Source organism: Dromiciops gliroides, chromosome 4 (genome assembly GCF_019393635.1).
Source record: "Dromiciops gliroides isolate mDroGli1 chromosome 4, mDroGli1.pri, whole genome shotgun sequence".
NCBI lineage: Eukaryota > Metazoa > Chordata > Mammalia > Microbiotheria > Microbiotheriidae > Dromiciops > Dromiciops gliroides.
In genome coordinates, this window is record NC_057864.1 from 24,165,175 (window position 1) to 24,192,309 (window position 27,135).

Below are 27,135 nucleotides of genomic sequence, written 5' to 3' on the forward strand. Positions count from 1 at the left end.
ATGCTTCAAGTCCTCCCCGATGCCGGGTCTCTGGCCCTGGGAGACGGCCCGGAGGAGATGCCCCAAGAAGACATCGAAGCCCTTATCGAGAAGATGGATTGCCTTCCTGGCCACTTCCACCTGGACCTGAACCTCAACTTTGAGCCCGGCTCCCGTGCCGCCTTCCGAGGCAGGGACATGAAGCTCCAGCGAGAGAGCCTGCGGACCGAGCTGGAGTTTGAGACGGGGCCCCTGCAGTACGCCGTCCGGAACCTCCTGGGCGTCTTCACCTTTTACCTGGAGGAGCTGGAGCAGGCCCGCCAACTCTTCCTGCAGGTGACCCAGGAGGCGCCGGACAACCTCAATGCCTGGGCCAACCTGGCTTACGTCTACGACCAGCTGGGCCTGGAGCAGGAGGGGACCCGATGCACCGAGACGCTGTCCGGCCTCATGGGCCTGGAGGCTGAGGAAGAAGGGCTGACCGATGGGGACCTCAAGCTCCGCGTGGCCCGCTGCCTGGCCGAGCAGGGCTATGCCTCGGCCTTCGACGTGGGCTTCGTGAGCGACAGCGACCAGGTGCAGAGGCTGACCGACGGCATCGCCGCCTACGACAAAGCCCTGGCATACGGGCAGAAGGTCAGTGACCCACCTTGGGCTCATTGGGGCGCCTCGGTTGTCTTGGAGGGATGGAGGGATAGAGGAAGGGCTTTGGGGAGTTGAGGAAAGATGGGGCCAGTTCCAGGAGGCAGAGAACAAGCACCGACTGTATGGACTGAGCCACTCGTTCACTTATTCATCCAACATACATAGACTCCTAAAACAGCTAAGCTGAGAGGGCTTAGAACACAGGACATCCGAGCTGGGGACAGCTAGAGCTCGGTGGACCATCAGACTTGGAGGGGACCTTGAAAGAGAACATTAGAGCCAGGGGCGATCTTTTAGGGCATCCGCCCACTTTATGAGTTTCTTATGTCTCATCTTCCACCAGTCACCGTACAGACTCTGCTCGAACCCCTCTGGTGACAGTGAGCTCACTACCTCGCAAAGAAACGCAGGTTTAAATCCCAGGTCCACCGCTTATTCCCTGTGTCATATTGCATGAGTCCTTTGAACCTCTCTGGTATCTAGTTTCCTTACTAGTAAAATAATAATAATAATAACAATAACAACAACAACAATAATAATCAAGTTAAGATTTCTGTAGTGTTTCCTATGTGCCAAGAGACTGTGTGCTAAGAGCCTTACAGTTATCATCTCATTTGATCCTCACCGTATTAAGGGGCCATGGAAAGAGCCCTGGCTCTGAAGTCACAGGACCTGGGTTGGAATCCTACCTCTGATGCTTACTACCTGGGTGACTCTGGGTAAATCACTTCACCTCCCTAGGCCTCATTTTCCTCATCTGTAAAATGGGGTAATAACGGTACCTGCACCTGGGGGTTGCTGTGAGGATCAAATGAGCTAATAATTGTCAAGTGCTTTGCAAGCCGTAAGAGTGTAAATAAACGCTGACTATTGCTATTATTATAACCTCTGCTTCTCAACTTCCCTATTAGTGTCAAGAGCACCACCATTTTCCCAGTCCCCCAGGCTTGGAACCTAGGCGCCGTCCTGGATTGCTCACTCTCCCTCACTACTCCCCCCACCCACCACACGTCCAAGCTGTTGCAGTGACCTGCTCACTCTACCTCTGCAGCATCTCTTGAACATGCCCCCTTCTCTCCTTTGATGCTGCCCCCATCCTGGTACAGGCCTTCATCCTCTCAGCCCTGGACCACTGCAAGAGCTGCAGGAGGGTCTGCCCACCTCAGGTCCCTCCCCCTCCAATTCATCCTCCATTCAGCCACTAAAGGGTTTTTCCTAAAGCAAAGGTCTGATCATGTCACTCCCCCCCCCCCAATGACCTCCAGGGACTCCCTATCACTTCCCAGACCAAACCAGGCCTGACCACTCCTCAGCGCCTGAGGCGATCGGAGATGGGCTCCAGTTTACCTCGTGTGGGTCTGGTCTGTACTTAAGTCATTCACAGATTGTCTTCTCCATGGGCTGTGACCTCCTGGGCACAGGGGCTGACTGGTTTGTGCATTACTTATGGCCGACACCGAGCACTATGATGCCCGGCACACAGTGGCTGCTTATCAGCTAACTGACTGTATGACTTGTTAGGCAAATCCCTTTATCTCCATGGTCCTCAGTTTCCCGATCTGTAAAATAGGTGGTTGGACTTGGTGGCCTCTGAGGACCCTTCCAGGGCCAGACCTAGGACCTAATGACTGACCCTAGTGTCCCTTCTTAGTTCTAAACCCTAGGATTGACCACACGACTGATGAGGGGCTTAAAGGCCAGGAAAATTTGGGAGGACAAGACCTACCGAAGGGCTGGCCTGTTGTGGTGGTTATTCAATCATTTTAGTTGTGCCTGACTCTCCTTCACTCCATTTGGATCCTAGCATATAATGTGAAGAATTAAAATGCCCCCCTCCTCCAACCCCCATATTTGGGGGGGGTGTCTTATGGGGCGCTGCGCTACTCAGGTGTGCTCAGGAGAAATCAAAGGACCCCCTGCCTCCCCCTGAAATTAGTTTCTATTTACTTTGTTTATATTGTGTGTATGTATGCATATGTATATGTGTGTGTGTGTGTGTGTGTGTACATGCTATTTCTCCCATTAGAGTATAAACTCATTGAGGGAAGGGGAGGGAACTTCCCCTGTATCTCCATAGCTTCAGAACCTCAGGGCACATATGTAATAGGTGGTTGAATGTGTATTCAGTAATCGAATGAGTGAGCTTGAGGTCACTAAGCACCTGAGGGGGTGGGAGGGGGGGCAGTAAAGTGGCAGCTTAGGAAAGTGATAGAATGTCCAGGGGGGCGGGAGAAGGTTGCTGGCTCAGGGTGACCCCTCCCTCCCCGCAGCTCTCCTCAAGCCAGATGTCCCAGGGGGGAAGGAGGTGACAGGCAGCCAAGCAGTCGGGAAGCATTTATTAATCACTAATTCTGTGCCAGGCGCTGGGCTACCCACAGGGGGCACAATGAAAGACAACAGTACAGTCCCTGCCTCTAAAATGACGACATTCTCTTAGGGGGGTGGGGTGTCACAAGGTCTACACAGAGCAGATGGAGGGAGTCTCAGTCCTTCTGGCTCACGTTTATCGGGCCACATCTGGATGATTGTCCTTGATTCTGGGTGCCCGATGTCAGGAAGGGTATGGACAAGACACCCAGGATGATCAGAGGGTGGGAGAACAGGTCTTTACTGTCATCTCTGGTGGAGGAAATGGGCCCATTAAGCCTGGAGAAGGGGAGACCTCACAGTATCAAGTTTTCGGAGGAAGGACAAGATGTGCCCTTGGCCACAAAGGGCCAAACCAGGAGCTGTGGGCGGAAGTATCAGAGAAGCAGATTTAGTTTGGATGGGAGGAAACACTTCCTATTGATTCCAGCTGTCCCAAAGAGCAGCCTCGGAAGGTAGTGAGTTCCCCATCCCCGAGGATCTCCAAGCCAAAGCTGGGCTGTTATTCTACTCCATAGGCTCTGCCATCCAACAGCATTGGCCTCTTTGCTGTTTCTCGAATGAGATACTCCAACCATGACTTGAGTCCATGCATTTTCACAATCAGATAATATAATAATAGCAATAATAGCAGAAATGTATTTAGAACTTTGAGGTCTGCAAAACATTTGATATTTATTATCCTTCCCCTTCCTCTGAGATAGTTTTTCCATTTACTATATAGAGATACACATGTATGCATATATGCGTGTATACAAATATTTATATTTATGTATTTACACGGTTGTTTGTATACTCTCTTCCCTATTCAACCGTGACCTCCTCAAGGGCAGGAACTGGCTTTTGCCTTTCTTTGTACCCACAGTGCTTAGCACAGACCCTGACATACAGTAAGCACTTAATAAGTGCTTGTTGACTTGATGATTTGATTCTTAACCAGGTTCAGGGCTGGACAAGATGGCTATGACGTCACTTCCTTCTCCAAGATGCTTGGGTTCTTTGGGGGCGATACATTTTGTCCTCTGAGGTTGGGATGTCTTGGGTAGTTATTAACTGTTGGGAAAGGGAAGCAGATGTATTCTGTAAGTGTGAAATACACGATTCCTAGATCTTATGGTATGTAGAACCTTCCGTGGCTCCCCATTGTCATCCCCATCAAGTCCAAACTCCTGAGCCTAGAAGCCAAACCGCCCCACAATCTGACTCCAGCTGACTGCCAGTCGTACATCCCACTGTTGCCCTTTGTGACTTGTGAACTGCAGCCCAGTTGGGATGGCCCACCATCCCTTTACACAGCCCATGGTCTGCTGCCCGCATGTCGTTCATGTTTTGCCTCTACCATGAATGGCCTCCCTGTTATCTCGACCTGGTGAAGGGTTTCCCATCACTCAAGGCTCAGTTCAGGTGCCTCATTTTCTGGGAACCTGACTCGATTTCCCCTAGACAACAGTCTTTTGCCTGTGCTTCTCTGTTGCTCATTTTCAGCAGACGTCCATGAGTCTCAGGAAAATCTTTGCTCATCTTACCTCTCTGACCAGATTGTAAACTCCTTAAGCTCTGGGGTCCTGGTACATTTTTCTTTCGATCTCCCCTGCTCGGAACACAGGGCCTTGAACATGGAAGTGGTCTAAGACACATCAGTGGAAATAAATGTACTCTGTCCTGTTTCCATAGGTATAGGGACTGGACCTGTGATTTCACCAGAATAGGGCACTCCCATTTTAAGGAAACAACCCCCACTTCTCTGAAGCGAATGGTCTTGCCTGGGACCTTGGAGAGTTAAGGGACTTGCTCACAGTCCCATAGACAGTCTTACTGACTCAGAAGTCAATCTTCCTGTCCATGATTCCAAGCCGTCTTTCCGTTCTGGGTTCTAACGTTCTATAGGCTAAGGACCCGACCAGCACACAGTGCCAGGCACAGAATAACACTTAGTCAATGCCTGTGGCACTTATCATATCTAACATCTTCTGGGTCTCCTTTATAAATATTAAACAGTCTAGAAATGTGACCAGTCCTCTGCACTCTGAAGTCCAATCCCCTTTCTACCCCCAGCCCCCAGTCCCCTGCCCTGGGGTCACACTCTCCTGAGCCAGATGGGTAGGGCTGGGAGCTGGACTTTGAGGTGGCTGGGTCCAACGTCCCCCTATGTAGGGATGAGCAAACAAGCCCATAGGTGAGGGCACTTAATTGATTAGAGATCATTTAATGAGTACTTACTCTGTGCTTACACACACAGACACACAGACACACAGACACACCATTAATCACAAATGAGGGATGATCAGGGCAGACTGCTTGGAGGAGGTGAGAAACAGGAACCACATTGGAGGCCCCGCTCACTGGATTGTAAAGGGTGCTCAACAGAGACCTCACATTGGGGTGGGCGGGGTGGGGGGGGAGAGGAGGAGGGAGAGTGGAGAAACCTGTTTGCAGTTTGCCCCATGAAGATTCTGGGGAAGTGGGTTGAGAAGAGCTTAGTGGGGTGTGTTGCCCTGGGGCCCCGAGGGAGGCTGACTCAGGTTGGGCGGAATCCCCGGAACATCTCTCTAAGCTCTCTGTCCTTTATCCCGTGTTCCCAGAAGACTGGGTCTGAGCCCTAGCTCTGAGCCTCACTGGCTTTGTGACAGTGACAAGGCCCTGGAAGCTTTCTGAGCCTCAGTTTCCTTGTCTGTAAAATGGTCTATAATGCTTAATAACAAAGGCCACGGTGGGGTGGGGGGAGTGTTGCAGGGAAACCCCTCTTCAAATTGCAATGTGCCATTTCAGCCATCGCCATCATTGCTCATAAGGGGCTGTGGTCCAAGAGGAGAGAAGAGGGAGCTCCTTGTCATTAGTGTGACTGCCTCCGGCTTCTAGGGATGTTATTGTTCATACATGTTCATTCATTCATTCATTCATTCATTCATTCATTCACTCACTCACTCTCAACATTAATTAAAAAGTTCAAAGCCACCCTCTATTGGCACTAGCGGGAAATATAAATTCCTCTACCTGGTATACAAGACATGGACAGGGGGACTCATCCCTCAGTGAGGAGATTACATCCTGGGGAACCGCTTGAGACCAAGGAAGATTCCTTGATTTGTCCGTGGTCAATATCTGGAGCCTGTCAGAGGTGGAATCTGAACTCAGATCTTCCTCCTTCTCTAAGCACGACCCTCTAGCTATGCCCGGCTTTCTCTGGAAGTGGACCCAGGGAGTCAGTGTAGAAGGTGGACTGTCAGAAGGAGGACATCCAGAGAGATGCAAACACTGTGCTGCAGGGGCTCAGATGAGCATGAGGAAAACAACAGCAGCGGCAGCAGTAAGAACAAGAACAATTCACATTTTTATAGTCCTTTACAATTTGCAAAACACTTTACAAATATTAGTTCATTCAATCCTTATAAAAACCCTGAGAAGTGGGTGTTATATTACCCCCATTTTACAGTTAAGAAAACTGAGGCAAAACAAGTTAGATGACTTGCCCAGAGTCACACATCGAGTACATGTCTGAAGCTGGGTTCGAGCTCAGGCTTTTCGGACTCCAGGTTCTAGGCTCTCTCCACTGCACCACCCAGCTGCCCCTAGAAAGGAAGGAGAGAGGGCACCCAAGGTGGACCTGGGAGGAAGAGGAAGAGGAGAATTTGCACAGAGATGAGGAATGAGAGCCAGGCATTCTTGGCTGTGGGACCAGGGCATGCAGAACCATGGAGGGACAATCTGTGCAAAAGCAAACGGGTGGGACACAGAAAATGAGCCAGTTTGACTGAAGTGTGTAATAGCTGGAAAGGTTTGGAGAGGCTGCCAATCTGCACTGTGAGAGGGTGTTTCCACACTAAGAGTGCCTTCCAATCCCCAATAAAGCGCTTTTAAGAAAGTGCCTGGTACATAGTAGGCACCTAATAAATGTTTGTTTCTTTCCTTCCTTCCTTCTAACCCCACCCTCCGATACAACAACTAACTGTAATAGAGAGAGGCAGCCTGGCCTAGTGAATTTCCCAGCGGACAACCTCAGAATCAAGGAAACTTGAATCCAAATTCTTCAGACACATACTCTATTTTTCTTTTTTTCTTTTCTTTTCTTTTCTTTTTTTTTTTTGGTGAGGCAATTGGGGTTAAGTGACTTGCCCAGAACCACACAGCTAGTAAGTGTCAAGTGTCTTAAGCCGGATTTGATCTCAGGTCCTCCTGACTTCAGGGCCGGTGCTCTATCCACTGTGCCACCTAGCTGCCCCTCAGACACATACTCTTAGGGTAAGTCCACCTCTCAGTGGACCTGGGAAACTCTCTAAGATGAGCATTTAACTCACTTGACTCAGGTTGTGGGAGCTAGAAAGGACCTTTGGGGCCCCTAATCCAAACCCCCTAATTCTACAGATGAGGAAATTAAGCCCTGGATTGGCACTCAAGTAAATGGTATCCACATGCTTACTGATTTTAATTTGGACACAAAACAAATGAAAATGGCAAAAAATACAAGACTGGCATATTTAAAGATCTTAGTTGGAACGATTGAAATTAGTTTTGGGGGCAGCTAGGTGGCGCAGTGGATAAAGCACCGGCCCTGGATTCAGGAGGAACTGAGATCAAATCCGACTTAAGACACTTGACACTTACTAGCTGTGTGGCTTCTGGGCAAGTCACTTAACCCTCATTGCCCTGCAAAAAAACAAACAAACAAAAAGAAATTAGTTTTAAAATTACAGAGTCCCATTTGAAATCAGTTGATTCAAACTCCTCTCATCTTTTTTACCCTCCCGCTTTGAACGTGCTACAAGGCAACCCTTGCCCATAGCTGCGTATCTCAGCCCACGCAGACCCTTCTCTTTTCTATTCTTTGACCTTGTCTTCCCATAAATCCTCCATGGTAAAGCCCCACAAAGCCCCCAGATTGGCAGCCTGCCCCTGGCTCTTTTAATATCTGATGGACACTATTGCAATCTTGGGCACAACTGACCAAGTTCCTCATCTATATATGTTTCCTTGAAAAGGACTTTTAGACAGCCCCTCATGCGTGTTACATCCTCACAGGTAATACTCATCAATCTGCTGACACCCACCATGCTCTTGGGTCACCTACAGTTTAAACAAAATTTTTTTAAATGTCATTTTTCCAATTTCACATAAAAACAATTTTTAACCTTTGTTGTTTTCGTTTTTACAATTTTGAGTTCCAAATTCTCTCTCACCTTCCCTCCCTTCTCCCTCTCCTCCCTCATTGAGAAAGCAAGCACTTTGATAAAGGTTATACATGTGCAGTCATGCAAAATATATTTCCATATTAGTCATGTTGTGAAAGCAAACATAGACCAAAAAAAATCCCCAAGAAAAATAAAGTAAAAAACCCAACACTATTCTTTGTTGTGCATTCAGATCCTATCAGTTCATTCTCTAGAGATGGATAGCATTTTTCATCATACTCTTTCAGAATTGTCTTGGATCATTGTATCATCATTACCATATCTCTGTTACTGTGTACAATGTTCTCCTGGTTCAGTTCATTTCACTTTGTATCAGGTTTTTCTGAGAGCATCCTGCTCATCATTTCTTATAGCACAATAATACCCCATCACAAACATTCACTACAACTTGTTCAGCCATTCCCCAATTGATGGGCATCCTCTCAATTTCCAATTTTTTGTCACCACAAAAAGAGCTTCTATAAATATTTTTGTACATATAGGTCCTTTTCCTTTTTTTTTCTCTTTGGGACACTGACCTAGTAGTGGTATTGCTGAGTCAGAGTATACACAGATTTATTGCCCCTTGGATGTAGTTCCAAATTGCTCTCCAGAATGGTTGGTTCAGTTCACAACTCCATCAGCAGTGCACTAGTGCCCCAATTTTTCCACATTCCCTCCAACATTTCTCATTTTCCTTTTTTTTCATATTAGCCATTCTGATAGGTGTGAGGTGGTACCTCAGAGTTGTTTTAATTTGCATTTCTCTAATCAATAGTGATTTAGAGCATTTTTGTGTGACTATAGATAGCTTTGATTTCTTCATCTGAAAATTATCTATTCATATCCTTTGACCATTTGTCAATTGGGGAATGACTCATATTCTCATAAATTTGACTCAGTTTTCCATATATTTGAGAAATGAGACCTTTATCAGAGAAACTTGCTGTAAAAAAAATTTATGCCAGTTTCCTACTTTCTTTCTAATCTTAGTTGCATTGGTTTTGTTTGTGCAACAACTTTTAAATTTAATTTTTCAAAATTATCCATTTTATATCCCATAATGCTCTCTATCTCTCATCACCTACAGTTTAGATTCTTTTGAAATGTTATACAACCAAAGGCTGAAAGTTGGAAGGCACATCAGATTCCATTTAGTACATCTCCTTCATTTTAGAGGAAATGAGACCCAGGGGAGTTAGTTGACTTGTCCAAGGTCACATAGGTGGTAAGAGGTAGAGATGGGATTGGAATCCAGGTCCTCTGACCCCAAATCCAGCATACTTTCCACAGTACCCTGATATCTCTTCAAGTTCCACATGGTACAGAGAAGGTCAGGCATGCATACACAGAAACAAACACACAACCCTCCTTAAAGCATATTTACTGGTTTCTTACTATCGAGTAGCCCTTAACTATTTTTCCACCTCTGTGGGTCAGCAGAACCTAGATTTAAAAAACACCCCCCCCCCTCCAAGCCCTCCTGGCCAGTGTCTGCCAAGAGAATGGCTCAGACCCTGTTATTGTCCAGTACTGAAGGGTAAAATCGGACCCTCTGGTTGGGCTGTCAGATCAGTAGATTAGAAAAGGGAGGGGCAGGAAGGAGTTTCACCTCTGGCAGCTGCACAAATAAAGGTGTGGCTGGTTGACGAAGGCAAGCTGGAGTCAAGGCCCTCTTGGGGTCAATGTCCCATGAGCCAGACTGGACTGTAGTCCTTAAGGAAATAGCTTCTGAGAAGGGGGAGCAAAGGCCCATGGGATATTCAAGGGGAAGGGGAGGAGGGAGAGGGAGGAAGAGAGGCAGTGTAGAAAGGGGATGGGGGGCAGCCAGGTGGTGAAGTGGATAAAGCACCAGCACTGGATTCAGAAGGACCTGAGTTCAAAGTCTGCCTCAGACACTTGACACTTACTAGCTATGTGACCTTGGGCAAGTCATTTAACCTTCATTGCCCTGCAAAAAAAGAAAAAAAGAAAAAAGAAAAAAAAGAAAAGAAAAATAAAGGGGATGGGGAGTATTTAGCCCTAGGGAATGGTGAGTCCATGGGATCCTTGGCTTTTAAGATATTTGAGCTGGGAGAGAGGACCCTTAGAATGTGGGAGACATTGGGTCTGCCCCACCCCCACTCCTGATCAACAATCCATCCAAGAGCCTTCAGCTGAAGTGTACAGTGAAGAGGACCTCACGATTCGGGTGGGGACCCAGGCCCCTTTGGAGCAGCCCTGATCGCCAGCTCTGGCTTACTGCCTGCCGCCAGCCAAGCATTTGCTCCACTTCAGCCGCGGGAACCCTGCTCTGCACACCCAAGTTGCTTAAACCCCTGTTTTGTGGATCTAAGTTGTCAAGTGACCTTCCCTCCCCTCAAGGACTTTTTTTTTTTTTTTAGTGAGGCAATTGGGGTTAAGTGACTTGCCCAGGGTCACACAGCTAGTAAGTGTTAAGTGTCTGAGGCCGGATTTGAACTCAGGTCCTCCCAAATCCAAGGCCAGTGCTCTATCCACTGCGCCATCTAGCTGCCCCCCCCCTCAAGGACTTTTAGTGACAGGGAGCTCGCTGTCATTCATCCCATGGCTGGACAGCTCTAATCAGTAGGGAAAGCAAAGATTCCACCTTCTCTGTAGCCCTCCTGGCCTCTCCCCTGCCAGCCCCATCATTCCTGGCTCTGCCCTCTGGGGCCCAACAAGAGTGCGACCCCTCAAGCTTCCCCATCTGTATCTTGATGGAGCTGGACTAAAAGCCCTCCAAGGTCTCTTCCAGGTCTAAAACTATAACTGTGGCTCCCATGGAGTCGTGTCTGCCTCTACGTGGCACCGTGGACTTTGTCACGGGATTTTCTTGACAGACATAACTGGAGCCATTTGCCATTTCCTTTTGCAGAGTTTCCCCATTTTGCAGATGAGGAGCTGAGGTAAACAGGCATTAAGTGACTTGCCCAGGGTCACGCAGCCAGTAGGTGTCCAAGGCTGGATTTGAACTCAGATCTTATGGCAGTTCTTTACGAATTGATCTGTACCACCCCCTGCCACACGGTGTCATTTCAAGTCCTTTTACCGTCAGTCAGTCAGTCAGTGAGAGTTTTTCAAGGCCCTCCTTGGTGCCCATCAATGAGGTTGTCCTCCTCCAGCTGCCCTCAAGCTTATCAGTGTCTTTCCTTTCTAAAATGTGGGGCTCAGATCTGCCCGTATTATTGCAGATGGTGACCAGGGCAGAGGACAGAGGGTCACCTTTCTGAATGTGGCCTCCAATTCCTCTTAGGCTGCCATGTGGATTTATACTGAGCTTGCAGTCCACCAGAACTCCCAGATCCTCTTCAGATGAGCTGCTTTCTCACTGTGCCACCCTATTTATGAAAAGGTGCCCTTTAATAGGCAAGGAAACTGAGGCCCAGAGATGGGAAGTGATGGGGAATCCATTTCTCCTGACTCAGTTCAGTTCAACAGGCATGTAACAAGCATGGATTACAGTCTAGGTCTAGAACCAATCCCTGCCCCCAGGGGGTTTACATCCTATTGGGGCTGGGTGGATCGCTGTACCTCTGTAAATAGGAACATATTCAAAGCGAATACAGATTAGTTTTGAGGGAGATAGTGGGGAGCAATAACCACTAGGGGCAATCAGGGGAAGCCTTGTGCAGCGAGGGACATTTCTGCTGAGCCGGAAGGACTTCAAAAAATGAGGAAGAAGAATGGCATGGGCTGGGGGAGCAAGAATGTGGCTTTCCTTGTAGATGGTGTGCCTCAAACATTCCTCCATCTGTGACACTTCTTAGTCATCAGTGTTTTCTTATCATTCCTCATTTCTCTGGCCTGACTTCCTGGACTTCCGGCCAGGATCAGGTTCTGACCTCGTAGAAGGGATGGTATTGCTACAGTTCTGTATCAGCTGGGCTCTGGGTAATGACACAATGTTCTTCCAGGACCTCGGGGGGGGGGGGGGGGAACAGCACCCGGGGTCCCGAGCAGGTTTTTCTGGCTAGACCTCTTCCTTGGTGTCCACAGGCTTCTTTGTGCTGACCTAGGCTGAAAAATCTGCTTCCAAGGGTTTGCCTTTGCATTCCTAGATCATCTCTCAGTCTGTTGCTCTTTCTTCTATCCTTGCTGCCATAGTTGTTCTGAGGGAGTTCAGCTAGTTCCTTCATTTAGTTTATTCTATATCCCCTCTACCATCTTAGGGAAGAGAGCTGAGGGACGAGGCACCGGCAAAGGCATGGGAAATAGAGCGTCACATGTGGGAAACTAAAAATTGGTCATTTTGGCTGGGGCCTCGAGTAAAGGGAATAATGGGAAATTAGTCGGAGTCAGATTGGGAAAGATTCAAAATACCCAGGAGAGGAGTTTGTATTTTATTGTACTGTATCACTTGGGGGTTTTAGGGAGCCCCTCCAGTTTTGAGGAGGGAAGTAACATGGTTAGATTTATTCTTTTTTTGGGGGGGGTGAGGCAATTGGGGTTAAGTGACTTGCCCAGGGTCACACAGCTAGTAAGTGTCAAGTGTCTGAGGTCAGATTTGAATTCAGGTCCTCCTGAATCCAGGGCTGGTGCTCTATCTACTGTGCCACCTAGATGCCCCAGTTAGACTTATTCTTTAGGAAGATCAGTTAGACATCAGCATGGAGGATGAGCTGCGTGACTAGGAATTAATCACCGAGGGGCTAGCTTCCTGATGTGCAGCCTCTCTGAGCTTAGTTAAACTGCACACTGAAAATCAAAGGACATCTATTGCTAGAACCATACTCGACCCTGTTCTGGTGTGGCAGAGCCTGCTTTTCTCTGCCAGCAGAATGGGATATGCTTCATAGAAACAATGGATTATCTTATGGCAGGACCAAAGGAGAACCCTGGATGGCCAGAGAGCTTCCCTGGAATCTTTGCCACACCCAGGGAAGATGACCAAGGCCCTCACCATGATGGATGACCCTGTGAGCCATGAATGTTCATGGGCTGCAATCTGCACCATTGGAGGGATGTCTACATCAATGGGATCACAGATCCATTGGTATCTCTTGAGTATTTGACTGGAGGATGAACCGGAAGGGGGAGAGACTTGAGGCCAGGAGACCAGTTAGAAGGCTATTTCAGTAGTCCAAGTGAAAGGAGATGACCAGAGAATTATGGAGTTAGATGTGAAAGGGACCTTAGACTCTAACCCCCTCATTTTACAGATGAGGAATCTGAAACACAGAGAAGTGGGGGTCACACAGCCTGTAAGTGGCTGAGGGGGGATTTGAACCCAAGTCTTGACTCCAGATCCAGCACTCTATGTTTCTTCTCATGAAAAAGGAGGTGGCCACTCAGGAAGAGATGAGGGTCCAAGCTAGGGCAGTGACTTCTGTGAGTGGAAAGAAGGGGATGGATGGGAGAGATGTTGTAGAGACAAAGATGCGGAGATTTGGCCACAGATCAGTGAGAAAGTGAGGTGTCATGTTTGATGCTGAGGTGATGAGCCCGAGTGCCTGAAGGAATGGCGTTTGCCTTGAAATTAGGGTAAGATAACAAGTTCCATTTTGGACATGTTTTGGGCAGAAGGCAATCTCTCAGGAGAGAGATGAGGGCTGTGTATGTAGATCTGACAATCATTGGCAAAGATAATCATTAAACCTGTGGGAAGGAATGAGTCACCTGTGGAGGGAAGATAAGAGGACCCAGGGCAGAGAGCTGGGGATTGGGGTGGAGGGGGACATGGATCATAATCCTGAAAAAAAAACTGAAAGGAAAGAAATTATATAGCACCTAATGCATGTTAGGTACTGTGCTAAGCCCTTTTACAAATATTATCTCATTTGATCCTAACCACTTTACAAGGTAGGGGCTCTTATTATCTCCATTTTACAGTTAAGGAAAAGCGAGGCAAATAATGGTTAAGCGACTTGCCCAGTCATAAGTAAGTGCCTGAGACTGGCTTTGAACTGTCTTTCTGACTCTAAGCCCAGCACTCTATCCACTGTGACCAAGAAAAGCAAGAGAGGAAAACTGAGTGAGGTGAGTGCAGCCTAGGACAGAAGGTGACCAATAGTGTCAAAAGCTGGAGAGGGAAGAGCACTGGCCCTGGAGTCAGGAGGACTTGTGTTCGAATCCAGCGTTAGACATTTCCTAGCTGTGTGACCCTGGGCAAGTCACTTAATCTCATTGCCTAAAAAAAACAAAAACAACAACAAAAAACCCTGGAGGGAGGTGGTCAAGAGAGATGGAGGCAGAGAAAGGGCCACTGAGAGATCATTAGCAACCTTAGAGAGGGCTGCCACCAGCGCCACAGTGGAATGACTGAGAACAGAGATTGCAAACCATCACTCTCTCAGACCGACGCCCAACTCAACATGTTACAGCTTGTGCTGCTGACTCTCCAAAGCAGGCTGGGCCACTCCCTGCTTTCACTCTTCGATGCATTCAGCTTGGCCGGGGAACTTTTCCTTCCTGCCCGAATGACTTCATAAGGTGGAGGCCCTCGTAGACATCTTTCCCTGTCTGCCTCTACTGGGCCTAGGGAGGTAGTATGGTATTTGGTAAGGTCCATTGACCCTGGAACCAGAGGATCTGGATTCAAATTCTGTCTCTGACCTCTCCAGGCCTCAGTTTTTGTTTGTTTTTTTTCATCTGTAAAGCCTCAGACTAGGTGGCCTATTCCAACTTCACAGCTATGACCTGTGAACTGAAGCCATCCAACTTCCCTGGGCCTCAGTTTCCCCAGACAGTTTTCAATAAAGCCTTTCTCATGGGAGAGAGGAGAGACACTAGCCCAGGCACCTGAGGGCTCCAGGATTGTTCTGCTCCCTCCCCATTGTGTGAAGGTTAGGGGCAGGACTCGGGGCTCCACTGTGGTCACTTTCACGCTCGGGGCGTGACCAGGTGCTCAGCTACAGGACTGCACTGGATCTCGATGCCACACTTTAGGAAATGACACTGACAAACTGGCACTGCCCAGGGGCTGGCAACGGGATGGAAAGGTAAATGGGGCTGAGCAGAGCATGGTCGCCTCTCTCTTCCCCTTTACACGCATTCCAACACTTCGGAGGGCTACTTTGTACAAAGACTGGCTGATGGAATCCTTCCAGAGGGCCAAGAGAAGGCTGAGGGGAGAGCCAGTGGCACCCCGAAGTGTTGGAAGGGGTGTTATGGGGAAGAGGGAGGCGACCATGCTCTGCTTGGCCCCAGGAGGCAGAACTAGTAGGGGGAGGAGCTGCAGACACGCAGACTTCATTTCGCTAGTACTTGCACCCCTTGCCCATTAGGGCTGCCCAGCCATCGTTCAACAAGCTTTTATTCAGTGCCTACAACAACGCCCAGGCTGTTTCCTATGGTAGTGAGTTCCCTGTCATTGGAGGTCTTCTAGGTGAGCTTGGGTGACCTCTTAAATTCAACAAACAGTTACAATAGTAACTGCCCAGTGGGTGTAGACCTCTGTGCCTAGGACTGAGTGGAAAACATATTAGATAAGGGCAATGTTTGGCTAGACCTAACATGGTGTAACAATCCTCGCTGTTCTAAAAGGTCTCCATTGGCTGCTCCAGGTGCCTGTGGGTTCTGTTCCCTGTCCTTGGATTCCCAGTAGAGCCTGAGGGGCTTCCTGCTGGGTGGGGCCATGGCCGCTGAGGTCCCTTTAACCCGAGTTTCCAGGATAAAGCACTGGACTTGGTGTTAGATAACTTGGGCTCACATTCTGACTCAGTTTCCTTTTCTATCTTTCTTCTCCCTCCCTCACACAGTTGCTGCACTTCATAAATGGATAAATGAATAAGCATTTATTTAATTACTAGTATATACCAGACACTGGGTCTGTCTGTGCTCGGAGCTGAGAATACAAGTACAAAGAATGAAATATCCCCTCCTCGCAAGGAGCGTGTGCTTTAATGCAGGAAGGACAACCAGGAGCTAAACAGAGGAGTGCATGTTAGAGGCTAGAGGCAAGAGGAGTAGAGCATTCGCATAAAGTTCTATGCAAATAATACTTATTAAAGTTATTAAGAAATAAGATTGGGGGCAGCTGGGTGGTGCAGTGGATGAAGCACTGGCCTTGGACTCAGGAGTGCCTGAGTTCAAATCCAGCCTCAGACACTTGACACTAGCTGTGTGACCCTGGGCAAGTCACTTAACCCTCATTGCCCTGCCCCCCCCCAAAAAAAAGAAATAAGATCTTCAAAAAAACCAAAACAATCAAAGGAAAAAAGAAATAAGATCTGTCCCCTGCCCTCATGGAGCACACAATCTAGTAGATAATTAGACCACAGATGGTAGAAGCTAATACTATCCTCATTTTACAGATGAGGAAACTGAGGCAAGCAGAAGTTAGGTGATTTGCCCAGGGTCACACAACCAGTCTGAGGCTGGCTTCAAAACTCAGGTCTTCCTCACTCAGGTTCAGTGCTCTCTATTTGCCACCTGGCTGCCCCTAACTCTAACCCTAATTCAAAGAAAATGTTCCTTTAGAGTAATCTCTAGTGAAACTCCCAAGGTGTCTACTCCTTTCTAGCTAACTCAGCTGTTCTCATTCTTGGCTGAACCCTACATTCATATGATGGGTTACAGTAACCAGGAACCCTTGTTAGAGTGTTAACAAGTAGAAATCACTCTGAATCTTCACTTCATGTCAAAGCCTTCAGCCACTTGTGCTTGGCTCCTGGAGATTCGTGTTAACTTGACACCAAAGTCTCTGTGGAATTGCTTCAGTCCGTTCCTTGACCTTACTCAGGACAGTGACATCTGGTCCTTTCTTTCCTCCTCTAGCTTTTCTCTTGGATGCCCTCCAACCACAGGACTTTTCTGCTGTTCCCACTCCCTAAGAGAGGAGTGAAGTGGTCTCCTCCCATTTCTCCTCTGGCAGGGGTCAGTTTGGCTCAGTCTAACCCACGATGGTTTTTTAGCTATGTAATAACCTTTTCCTGGTTGCTCCTGGCAACAGCTTCAGCTACTGTTTCTGCTACAATCAGAAAGATTTGTAAAGACACAGTCCCACCAGAATAAAAGGCAAGGGTTCCATTAGAATCCCGAAGGCATTTCATCCGTGGGACTGAGTTGAGTAGGTAACAGAGCTTCGTTAATGAGGCTAAAGGCATGACCCTATATGGGCACAGCCTGCCCAACCCAGCCTCAGCTTCTTAAAGAATCCTCGGACTCTGAACGGAGACGGACCATCCCCTCTTTTAACCCAAGGGAGGCATGTGCCCAAGGTCACCCAGCTGATCAATGGCAGGGGAGGGCTCGATACTTGGGAAGTTCATGCAGTTTTGTCCAAAGAGTGAACTGGGAACATGAGTGGGTTTAGGAACTGTCTCAAAACGTGTCCCCTCCTGATTCTTTGTGGAAATTTCACTCTTCAAGGGGTAGTGCAACCACTCCTGCAATTTGAGCATGGCGCCACCAGGTGGAAGTCAAGCACGAACCATGTAAACCCATCTTTACCGTTATGGACAGGAATCCAAGAATGCAGCCCACTCATGGTGAACGGGGCAGTCTTTTTGATTCTGTTCAGCTTAACTCACAATTATTAAGTACCTGCCTCATGCCAGGCCTGAAACATGGGGAGGCCCATAACTTTCTCTGGTCATGAGAACAGGGGCAAAAGCTGTGTGGGAAAGAAGTGGGGAGATCACACAGGACTCAGAAGCAGGAAGATTCTTCCTTTGACCCGCCTTTGTCTGTGCTAGATCCCGCTGGAGGAGAAACGGAGCTGGTACTTCACGATGGCAACGCTGTTCATCAGGTAAGATGGCCCGGGCCGGCAGAAGCAGGAGATCCTGGAGATGACGAGGGGTCCTGCACACACACTGCCAGGGGCCAAGGGAGCAGCGGGTGGCCAGGCCCCTCTCCCAGGGGCTTCCCAGAGAGCTGGGTAGTGGCAGAGGGGGCTCCCACATGAGGGCTTTCCTGGTCCTAGGCTTTGGCTCTCTCTCGATCCCTTGAAAACCCCCCCAAAGCAGCAGCCCAGAAAGGGCTATCCCAGGGAGCTGGGCTAACCTAGGGGAGTTGGGCTACCCCAGGGCACAACAAACCACCCTCATGGTCCTCAATTTTAGTCCAGGGCCCAGCACTGGGAAGGGAGCTCTTAATAAATGCCGATGGATGGATAGATGGATGGATAGGTGGATGGATGGGTAGGTGAGTGGATGGATGGGTGGGTGGATGGATGAATGGGTGGGTGGATGGATGGATGAATGGGTGGGTGGATGGATGGATGAATGGGTGGGTGGATGGATGGATGAATGGGTGGGTGGATGGATGGATGGGTCAGCTAAATGATGGAGGGTGGGGCTTCTGAAGGCACTAAGAGAACTTAGAATCTCTTCCAGCTTTGGAAGTCCAGAGCAGAATCTCAGGAAAATGAAATGACACCAACAACCACCACCAAGTGTGACCGTTTGATTTTTTAATGTATTTAACAAATCTCTTTTTGTGTGTGACGGTGCTAATTAGGAGGCATAGAGAGCTGAGCATTGGATTTGGAGTCACATTTGGAGTCTGTTACTCACTGTTTGGCCTTGGGCAAGTCCCTCCCCCTCCTGTGGGCCTCAATTTGCTCATCTGTAAAATGAGAAGGTTGGACTGGAAGGCCTCCATGATCCATTTCAGCTTTAGATCAATTATCCTCTATGACTTTGTCAAATGAAGCCATAGACGTAAAAAGCCTTGAGCACAGTACCTGGCACATAGTAGGCCCTTTTTGTGGTTGTTTGGTCATTTTTCAGTTGTGTCCGATTCATTGTGACTCCATTTGGGGCTTTCTTGGCAGAGATACTAGAGTGGTTGGCTATTTCCTTCTCCAGCTCATTTTACAGATGAGGAAACTGAGGTGAACAGGGTGAAGTGACTTGACCAGGGTCACACAGCTAGGAAGTGTCTGAAACCAGATTTGAACTCAGGTCTTCCTGACTTTAGGCCTGGCACTCTATACCCTGTGCCACCTAATTACCTAGTAGCCACTTAATAAATACTTATTCTCTTTCTAGCTCTAGCCTACAAAAAGGTTGGACTAGATCAATATTTCTAAACCTGGGGGCCATGAACTGTTTAAAAATATTCGGCCAATTGTATTTCCTTACAACTGGTTTCCTTGGTAATCCTATGTATTCGACGTCATGATTCCGTGGAGGGGTCCAGAGGCTCTCTCAGACCAGCCAAGAGGGGAGGGGTGACAACTGACCCAATGGTTCAGAAGCCCTTCTCTGGGTATCTTTTGATCCGAATTCCTGGGGGAGAATAGAGGCTCTGAGGAGAGAGATGATCTCACTTTTGCCTTTGAGTTCCTGGTGCCTAGCCCAGGGTATGACTCCTAATGGGTAATTAATAAATGTTGTTTGATTGAATTATTGATAGAAAGCAGGCAAGAATCCTTGGTCCTTAATTGTCCTTCGGGTGCCAGCTGGGTCACTATTAGCAAGTCACTTTAAACTCTGAGCCTCAGTTTCCCAAACTGTAAAATTGAGATAACAATATTTGCTCTCTCAACCTCATACAGCCGTGGAGAGGAAAGTACTTTGTAAATCTTGAAGTGCTCATGAGATGATGGCTCTGATTATTAATTTAATTTGAGACTGCTTTGAGCTCGTGACCACAAGGTCATAAGACCTCCCCCTCTCATTGGCCTGGATCCCGAGGGCCTAGATCTGGAAGGGACCATGGTGGGCCCCTAGTCCAACCCCCCATTTTACAGATGGGCCAACTGTGTTGGGAAGAGCAATTCGTACTCTCCTCCTGGAAACTGAGCCACAAGCTCCAAGAAATAAACTCAGAGGGTCTTGGGGAAGGAGACTCAATTGGTAGGGAGAACCTTCCTACTCAGCTCAGTGGTAGAGGGACTGACTCATTATACATTGGTGCTCCCCCTAGGCTGGACGGCATCTTACTGAACCAGGACACTGAGGAGCAGAAGAGGCTAGCCCCTTTTAACCGCACCCTCAGGCTGCTCCGGGAGGTGGTCAAGTCTTCCAGCACCTATCATCGAGGTAATCAGAGCCTGCCCACCCAACCTGCCCAGAGCCCCTTCCTCTCAATGCCCCCCTTCCTCCAATGGTTCCTTCGGTGTTGTGTGCCCCACTCCCCCCAACCCCACATCATCTGTGCCCCTGTCCTTGTTTATACCCTAGTCTTCGTCTTTGTCCTCTGGTTCTCTCCTTGTCTCTCTGACCTTGCCTGTGTCTCTGTGTCTGCCCTTGGGACATTGGCTCTGGCTCTGGAGTGAGATGTTCAGATCTTTCCTCTGGCTCTTCCTGCCTTTGTGAACTTGGGTGAGACTTCCTGCGCCTCAGCCTCAGTTTCCCCATCTATATGATGAGGGTTCCGGCTAGCTGACCTTTGGGGTCCTTTCTTGTGCTAGACAGACCTGGGTCCTTTCTCTCATTTCCTGTTTGTTTCTATTGCTTTCTCTGTCTCTGTTCTCATGACTCGGTCTCTGGCTTTGTTTTCTTCCCTCTTTTAGCCTTTGTTTTTGTCATTGTATCTCTCTCTCTCTCTCTCTCTCTCTCTCTCTCTCTCTCTCTCTCTCTCTTCCTCTCTCCTCCCCTCTCCTCTTTGTCCCTGCCTCCCTGCCTCCCTTCTCTCCCTGCTCCCTCCTGTCTCTCCCTGTCCCCACCCCATGCAAGATCTATTTCACTTCTAGAAAAGTCAATGTTAGCAAGTTTTCTTTTTTTCTCCTCCCCACCCCCCATCCCAACATTAAGCAGTTAGGGAATATAGTGGATAGAGCTGAAGCTAAAGTCAGGAAGGCACTTACTAGCTAGCTGTGTGACTCTGGCCAAGTCATTTAATTTCCCTCAGCCTCCATTTCTTCATCCATAAAGTGGAGATAATAATAGCACCTACCTCCCAGGGTGGTTGTGAGGATCCAATGAGATAATAATTAGAAAGCACGTAGTAGGTTCTTTAATAAATGTTTATTAGCTGACTCATTGACTGTACCCTAGACACTGTCCTAAGTGCTGAGGATCCAAAGAAAGGGAGAACTATGGTCTTTGCCCTCAAGAGCTTAAACTCTAATGGCAGAAATAACAGGCAAACATCTCTGGATGTGCAAGATATAGACAGTGTTAATAGAAGGTTGTCTCAAAGGGAAGGCACTAGCAGGGGCTGAGGCGGGGAGACGCTTCTTAAAGGAGGTCAAGAAAACCCCAAAGGGGTCATGAAGAGTTGGATGCGACTGAAATGACTAAACAACCACAAGATGTCTTGTTTGTATGTTGCCTCTCATATTAGAATAAGACCTTGAGAGCACCTCTGATATCCAAAGGGCCATCACGTGGGAGCGGCCTCAGACTTGCTCTGGGTGGCTCCCAAGGACGGGACTAGGAATGATGGGTGGAAGTCTCAGAAAGGCCAGCTGAGGCTCAATATCCAAACTAGAGGCTAGACATCCAAGCTACGTGGGCAGCCCCGGCGCAGAATGAGCTACTTCTGAAGATGGCGGCTCCGCTCCCTGGACTTTCCGTGGACCTTGGCCAGACTTGGGGTCAGAAGTCAAGGTCAAGCTGGGGTCTCCTTTGCTCGGGTCCCTGAGGTCCCTCTCCTCCTTTCAGCTCTGGCCTGGTGCTACCTTGGGATGCTTCTGGAAAGGAAAGACACCTTCTCCACCACCCCCATGGGCGTGCATGACTATGGCTACTCGGGGACCGACCCCCTGGACTGCTTTGGCAAGGTACGTGGCCTGGCCCAGAGGAAGACTGCAGGGCTCAGACCCGGTGCTCCTTGAGGGAGAGATGGACCAGGATGGCTCAGATGCTGCCACAGCCCTGCTCAACGCCCTTGAGTGGCTCCTTTTGGCCTGTCTGCCTTTGCAGGGCAACATTCTAGGGGATATTTGTGGGGAGAGATCGGTGACTTGAGAGTCAGAGGAGCTGGGTGTGAATCTGGCCCTGGCACTGTCTGTATCATCATGGGAAAGTAGCTTGACTTCCCCAGGCCTCAGTTTCTTCATCCAGGCCTCCAGGGTCCTCTCCAGTTCTGGGGCAGCCCTCTGCTCTTCCTCTTGTGCTCTTTGTCCTCTGGCCCAAAGGAACCAAACAGGGCCGACTTGTTTGAATGTGTTGAATTATTGAAAAAGGAAAGAAACAGATGAACATGTGTGGTTTCCTAAGTCAACGTGTACCCCCCCCATCCTTATGTCCAGTTTAGCAGCCCCCATTTCCGTTTGAGTTTGATACCCCTGCTCCACAAATCAGGCCCATTCACGTTTTGTCGTTTTTCTCCCTGGGCACTTTCACTGATGCTGGGTATGGAATCCCCTCCCACCTCTCCTCTACTTGCAGACTGTATCCATCCTTCATATCCTATCCAAGTGGAAATGGCACCTCCTCCTGGAAACCCTCCCTGATATCCCCACCCCACCCCCCAACCCCCACCCCCAGTGAGCTCTCCACCCTCCAATCTGAGAATCACAGAGCCCTGGACATTTAGGGATCTTGGAGATGAGACTGAGACCCAGAAAGCAAAAATGACTGGTCCCAACTCACCCTGAGGGGTGGCATATAAGCAGTGTGCTGGACCTAGAGTCAGGAAGACCCGAGTTCAACTCTCACCTCAGACTTTTGCTAGCTGTATGGTCCTGGGCAAGTCACTCAGCCTTTCTTTGCCTCAGTTGTCTTAACTGTGACAACATCTACCATCGTAGGGTTGTTGGGAGGATCAAATGAGATAATCTTTGGAAAGAACTAAGCACATAGTAGGTGCCTGGCACATAGTAGGTGCTGAATAAATGTTTGCTTCCTTCCTTGTGGAAATTCTATAATTTCTGGATTCTATTGCTTGTCACATTATACTTTTTATTTAGTGTGTATGTGTGTGTGTATATAGAAACAAGCATTTATCAAGTGCTATAGAGATCACGTGTATATATATGTATAGCATTATATACATATGTGTCACTTCATAAATACTTAGTTGATTACCACAGACATATTCCTGAGGCACAGACTCTGCAGTGGCTTCCTGTTCCTCATCCTGGCATGTCAGACCCTCCACAATCGGGCTCCCACCTGCTTTCCCATTCTTATTTCTCACCAATTCCCTTCATATACTCTCCCTTCCAGCCAAACTACACTGTGTGTTCTTCCCTAAATTCAATATTCCACTGGCCCTGGAGTCAAGAAGACCTGAGTTCAAATCTCACCTCAGATATTTATTAGCTAGCTGTGTGACCCTGGACAAGTCAATTAACCCCAACTGTCTCAAACATCCAGGGCCATCTCCAGTCATCCTGATGTATGTCTTGCCACTGGACCCAGATGGCTCTAGAGGCTGGTGACCTTGCACAGCCCTACCTCACTTCGATACAATTCATTGCAAGTCATGATATCACCTCTGGATGTTATGGTCCTCTTTGAGAACAAAGGACAAACAACAACATTCCATCTCCCACCTCAGGGTGTTTGCAAGAGCAATTCCCCCATGCTTGTAAAGGCCTCCCACCTTCCCTCCCTTTTAATCTGCACCTCTCAGAATCCTTATCTTCCAACAAGACTTCCTGAAAGACCTCCCTGGTCCCCTCCTGTTAGTGCCCCCTCTGTCTTCCAGGTTGCATTCCTTTGTATGCATTTCATATTTGCTAATCCATGGCCGCTCCATATCAGCTGCCTGGGGCTTGTGGGATACAGCCTGACTGGGGTATTTCTCCTCTTCCCCTAGGACAGCATAGCCCTAGCCTTCTGACACATTCAGAAAACAAGGCATAAGCTCATTGAAGGCAGGGACCGTTTTGTCTTTTCCCCGCTTGCAAACTGAAAGCACTTAAAAAGTGCTTGTTGAATTGAGTTCAATGGAATGATTGTCCCTTATTAGGTTATAAACTCTGTGAGGACAGGAGCCATGCCTTATCCTTGTACCCTCAATGGGAACTAGCACAGGCCCTTACATATATTAGGAGCTTTGAAACTTTGTACTAAAAGAATGAGGGAGGGTGAATGAATGACTCCTTTGTGCGGAATGAATGAATGAATGAATGAATGAATGAATGAATGAATGAGTGAGTGAATGAATCTCAGCTGCCTTTCTTGCCTTCCACATCTTGCTGCTGCATTTGCCTCCCTGCCCAATGAATGGTTTGTTTGCCCATGCTGTCTTCTCCAGGCCATCGAGATAGCCAAGGACCACGCACCCATCTTGAACCGACTGGCCAAGATCTTCCATTTCCTGGGGAAGCAGGACATGGCTATTGGCATCTGCAACATGGCGCTGGACATCCTGCCGGATCCTGAGCTCAACTGGCAGGCTTACTGCACCAGGGCCAAGGTAGGAAGCAAGAGCTTCTCAGGAGTCAGGGTTGTAGGCAAGGTGGGAAAAAGGGAGGAGGTCCAGTGATCAGTACAGTGTTGATGGGCTGACTATTCATAGACTCTCAGAGGCAGGACCTAAGAAAGCGTTCAGGGATCTGTCCCCTGGCAGGGAATGATCAGGCCTTTATTGAGTCTCTCTAGGGATGGGGAATTCACCACCTCTGGAGGCATCACATCCCCCTTGGGAAGGTTCTGATGGTGAGGAAGCTTTTGCCTGGTATCAAGCCTTAGTTGTATCAAGCCATCTGTGGGTTTCTCCTGCTTCTGCTCTCTGAGGTCAAGCAATACAAGTCTAAACCTTCTTCAGCATGACAGCCCTCCAGACACTTGTCACATCTGTCACGTTCCCCTGGAGTCTTCTCTTCTCAGGCCTTGTCTGAGTCCTGTGTTCCTCCAAATCATGAGGGATCACTGAAAGCTGATTGGGGAGGTTTTCCTGGAGGAGCTGAGAGTCCTGGGAGGGAAGAGCAATGTCAGCTGGAGGGGTCGGGGTGGGCAGCTGCTCTCACTTCCAGAATTCCCCTTAGTTAATTCTGTTTCCCTACAGATTCACACCAAGGCATACCTGCGTGACCTGGAGAGGGCCAAGGCTGGGCTGGGAGGCCTGCCAGACAGGAATCACCTCACTGTGGCCAAAGCTGACCTGGAGGAGGTGGTCAAGGTGTGTCCAGGCTTGAAGACTTACCTGGACATTGGTCAGGTGAGACAATAGGCAGGGGGTCTCCCACCCCTTCCCTTCTCTGCAGATGAGTTACCCTAGAACACAAGAGATTAGGTGACTTATCCAGGGTCACACATCCAAGATGTTTCAGCACCTTGAACCTAGGTCTTCCTGACTCTGAGGCTACCTCTTTATCTAGTAAGCCAGGACAAAATAGCTTCTCTTTACTTACATTTTAATAAAGTACTGTGAAGCTAAGAATGACAACATCATTGCCTCCTGACTCTCAGCATTTAAAGGGACCCTAAAGGCCACTGGGTCCAACCTGAACCTGAACCTAAACAAGAATCCTCTCTTAAGCAACCCCAGTTAGTAGCCATCCAGACTGTTTTTCGATACCCTCAGTGATGGGGAGCTCATTACTTGACAGTTACTAGAGAGGACTCATGGGTCATTGGAAAGAGCTCTGGATTTCAAGAGCAAAAGACTTCAGTTCAAATCCCAGCAATGCAAGCTGGGTGACTTAAGCTTTCTAGAATTCAGTCTATAAATGGGGGTTGGGCTGGATAACCTTGGTGATCTCTCTGGCCATTCTTCCAACTTGAGAGCTAAGATCCCATTCTACCTGCTGTCAACCTATCCCACTTAGCAATAGACTAATTATTAGGCACTTTTTTCTTCAAGTTAACTTGAGGTTTCAGCTCCCTAAATGTAACTGGGATTAGTGAAATCACTTAGCTGGCTGAAGTCCCCAGTCATGGCTAACTCACTTGCTCAGTCAATCCCAGATCCCCTTCTTGACCCAATCAAAAAGGGTCTCACTTCAGAAAGTCCCCAGCAATTAGCACAATGTCTAGCACATAGTAGGCTTGTTAACTTGACTTACTATGTGTCAGGCACTCTGCTAAGCACTGAGAATACAAAGAAAGGCAAAAGTATCCTCCCTGCCCTCCCAGAGCTTACAGTCTAATGGGGGAGCAATGTCCATACAACTGGGATGTTAGAGGCCACTTAATCAAAATCCCTCATTTCAGAGGTGAGGAAGCCGTGGCCCACAGAGGAGAAGTAACTTGCCCAGGATCGCACAGGTCGGGATTCGAACCCGGTCCCCTACCTCTAAAGCCAGCTCTCTTTCTCCCCCCCGCGGCACACCTGACTCGCCTCTGGCTCACTCCCTTCTCCGCAGGTCTACTATTACATGGGGGTGGACGCGGTGAAGGAGCTGCTGGCAGTGGACGAGTCGGCCCTGAACAAGGCCCTGGTCTTCTTCTCCAAGGCCATGGAGTCGGACATGGGCGAGACGCTGCCGGAGATCCAGCTGCTCCGGGGCAAGTGCCTGCGGATCAAGGGCGAGGAGCCCAACGCCGTGGAGTGCTTCAAACGGGCCATCGAATTGGACGAGAGCGGGTCGCGCCACACGGAGGGCTTTCGCTGCCTCCTGGAGACCCTGCTGGCCCTGCTGGGTCAGGCCCGGCTGAGCGCCAGCGAGCTGGGCCTGGAGGTGGACGTGTGGGTGCGCAAGGCTGAGGGCAAGTACCCGGCCGAGCGAGTGAGGCTGGAGCTCCAGCGCGTGTACCGTAGCCACCCCGCCGAGGTGGTGGCCCTGTCCAAGGCAATGGTGGCTCAGGGCAGGCTGCAGCTGGTCCGCCTGCTCTTTGACAGCATGGGGGACCACTGGAGGAAGCCGCCGCTGAGCCACAGGTCCCTCTCCTTCTGACCCGAGAGGCTTCTCGAACTCGAGACCCTCGTGTCCAGTTCTGGGCCACGCCTTAAGACGGTCATTGGCCAGCGGGACGTGTCTAGATGGGCGTCTGGAAGCCACAACTAGCATCTGGACAGCGCTCTCAGGACGCCGGAGCCTCCAAAAGGATACCAATGCACTGGTCGCTTGCGGGGTCTCCACCAAACCGGCGTCTTCCACGGGCTTCCCGTGTCCGGAAGGCCCTCCCGCATTCCTTCTGCGTCCCTCAAAGCACAGCGGAGGGCGATTCCTCCTCTCTCGGCTTATTCTAGTGAAATGACATTGCATTCCTGTATGCGTCTCATAGTTCCTTAACCCTGTCTGTGTATT

General features: G+C 48.9%; 1 protein-coding gene across 1 annotated transcript; it reads left to right on the forward strand.

The window, feature by feature from the left end:
* Positions 1 to 27,135, forward strand: TTC22 (tetratricopeptide repeat domain 22). The gene is made up of 7 exons (XM_043963858.1): positions 1 to 615; positions 17,792 to 17,847; positions 19,971 to 20,086; positions 21,653 to 21,771; positions 24,198 to 24,359; positions 24,951 to 25,103; positions 26,251 to 27,135. Exons 1-7 carry the CDS (start codon positions 1 to 3, stop codon positions 26,779 to 26,781), a joined length of 1,752 nt encoding a protein of 583 aa, XP_043819793.1. The 3' UTR covers positions 26,782 to 27,135.

What these genes read in the sequence shown, in the direction of transcription:
- TTC22 (XM_043963858.1), top strand. Translation starts at nt 1, where the DNA reads ATGCTTCAAGTCCTCCCCGATGCCGGGTCTCTGGCCCTGGGAGACGGC. An exon ending in ATGGCAACGCTGTTCATCAG is followed by an intron (nt 17,848 to 19,970) that starts GTAAGATGGCCC and finishes TGCTCCCCCTAG; the next exon opens with GCTGGACGGCATCTTACTGA. An exon ending in CCCTGGACTGCTTTGGCAAG is followed by an intron (nt 21,772 to 24,197) that starts GTACGTGGCCTG and finishes TGTCTTCTCCAG; the next exon opens with GCCATCGAGATAGCCAAGGA.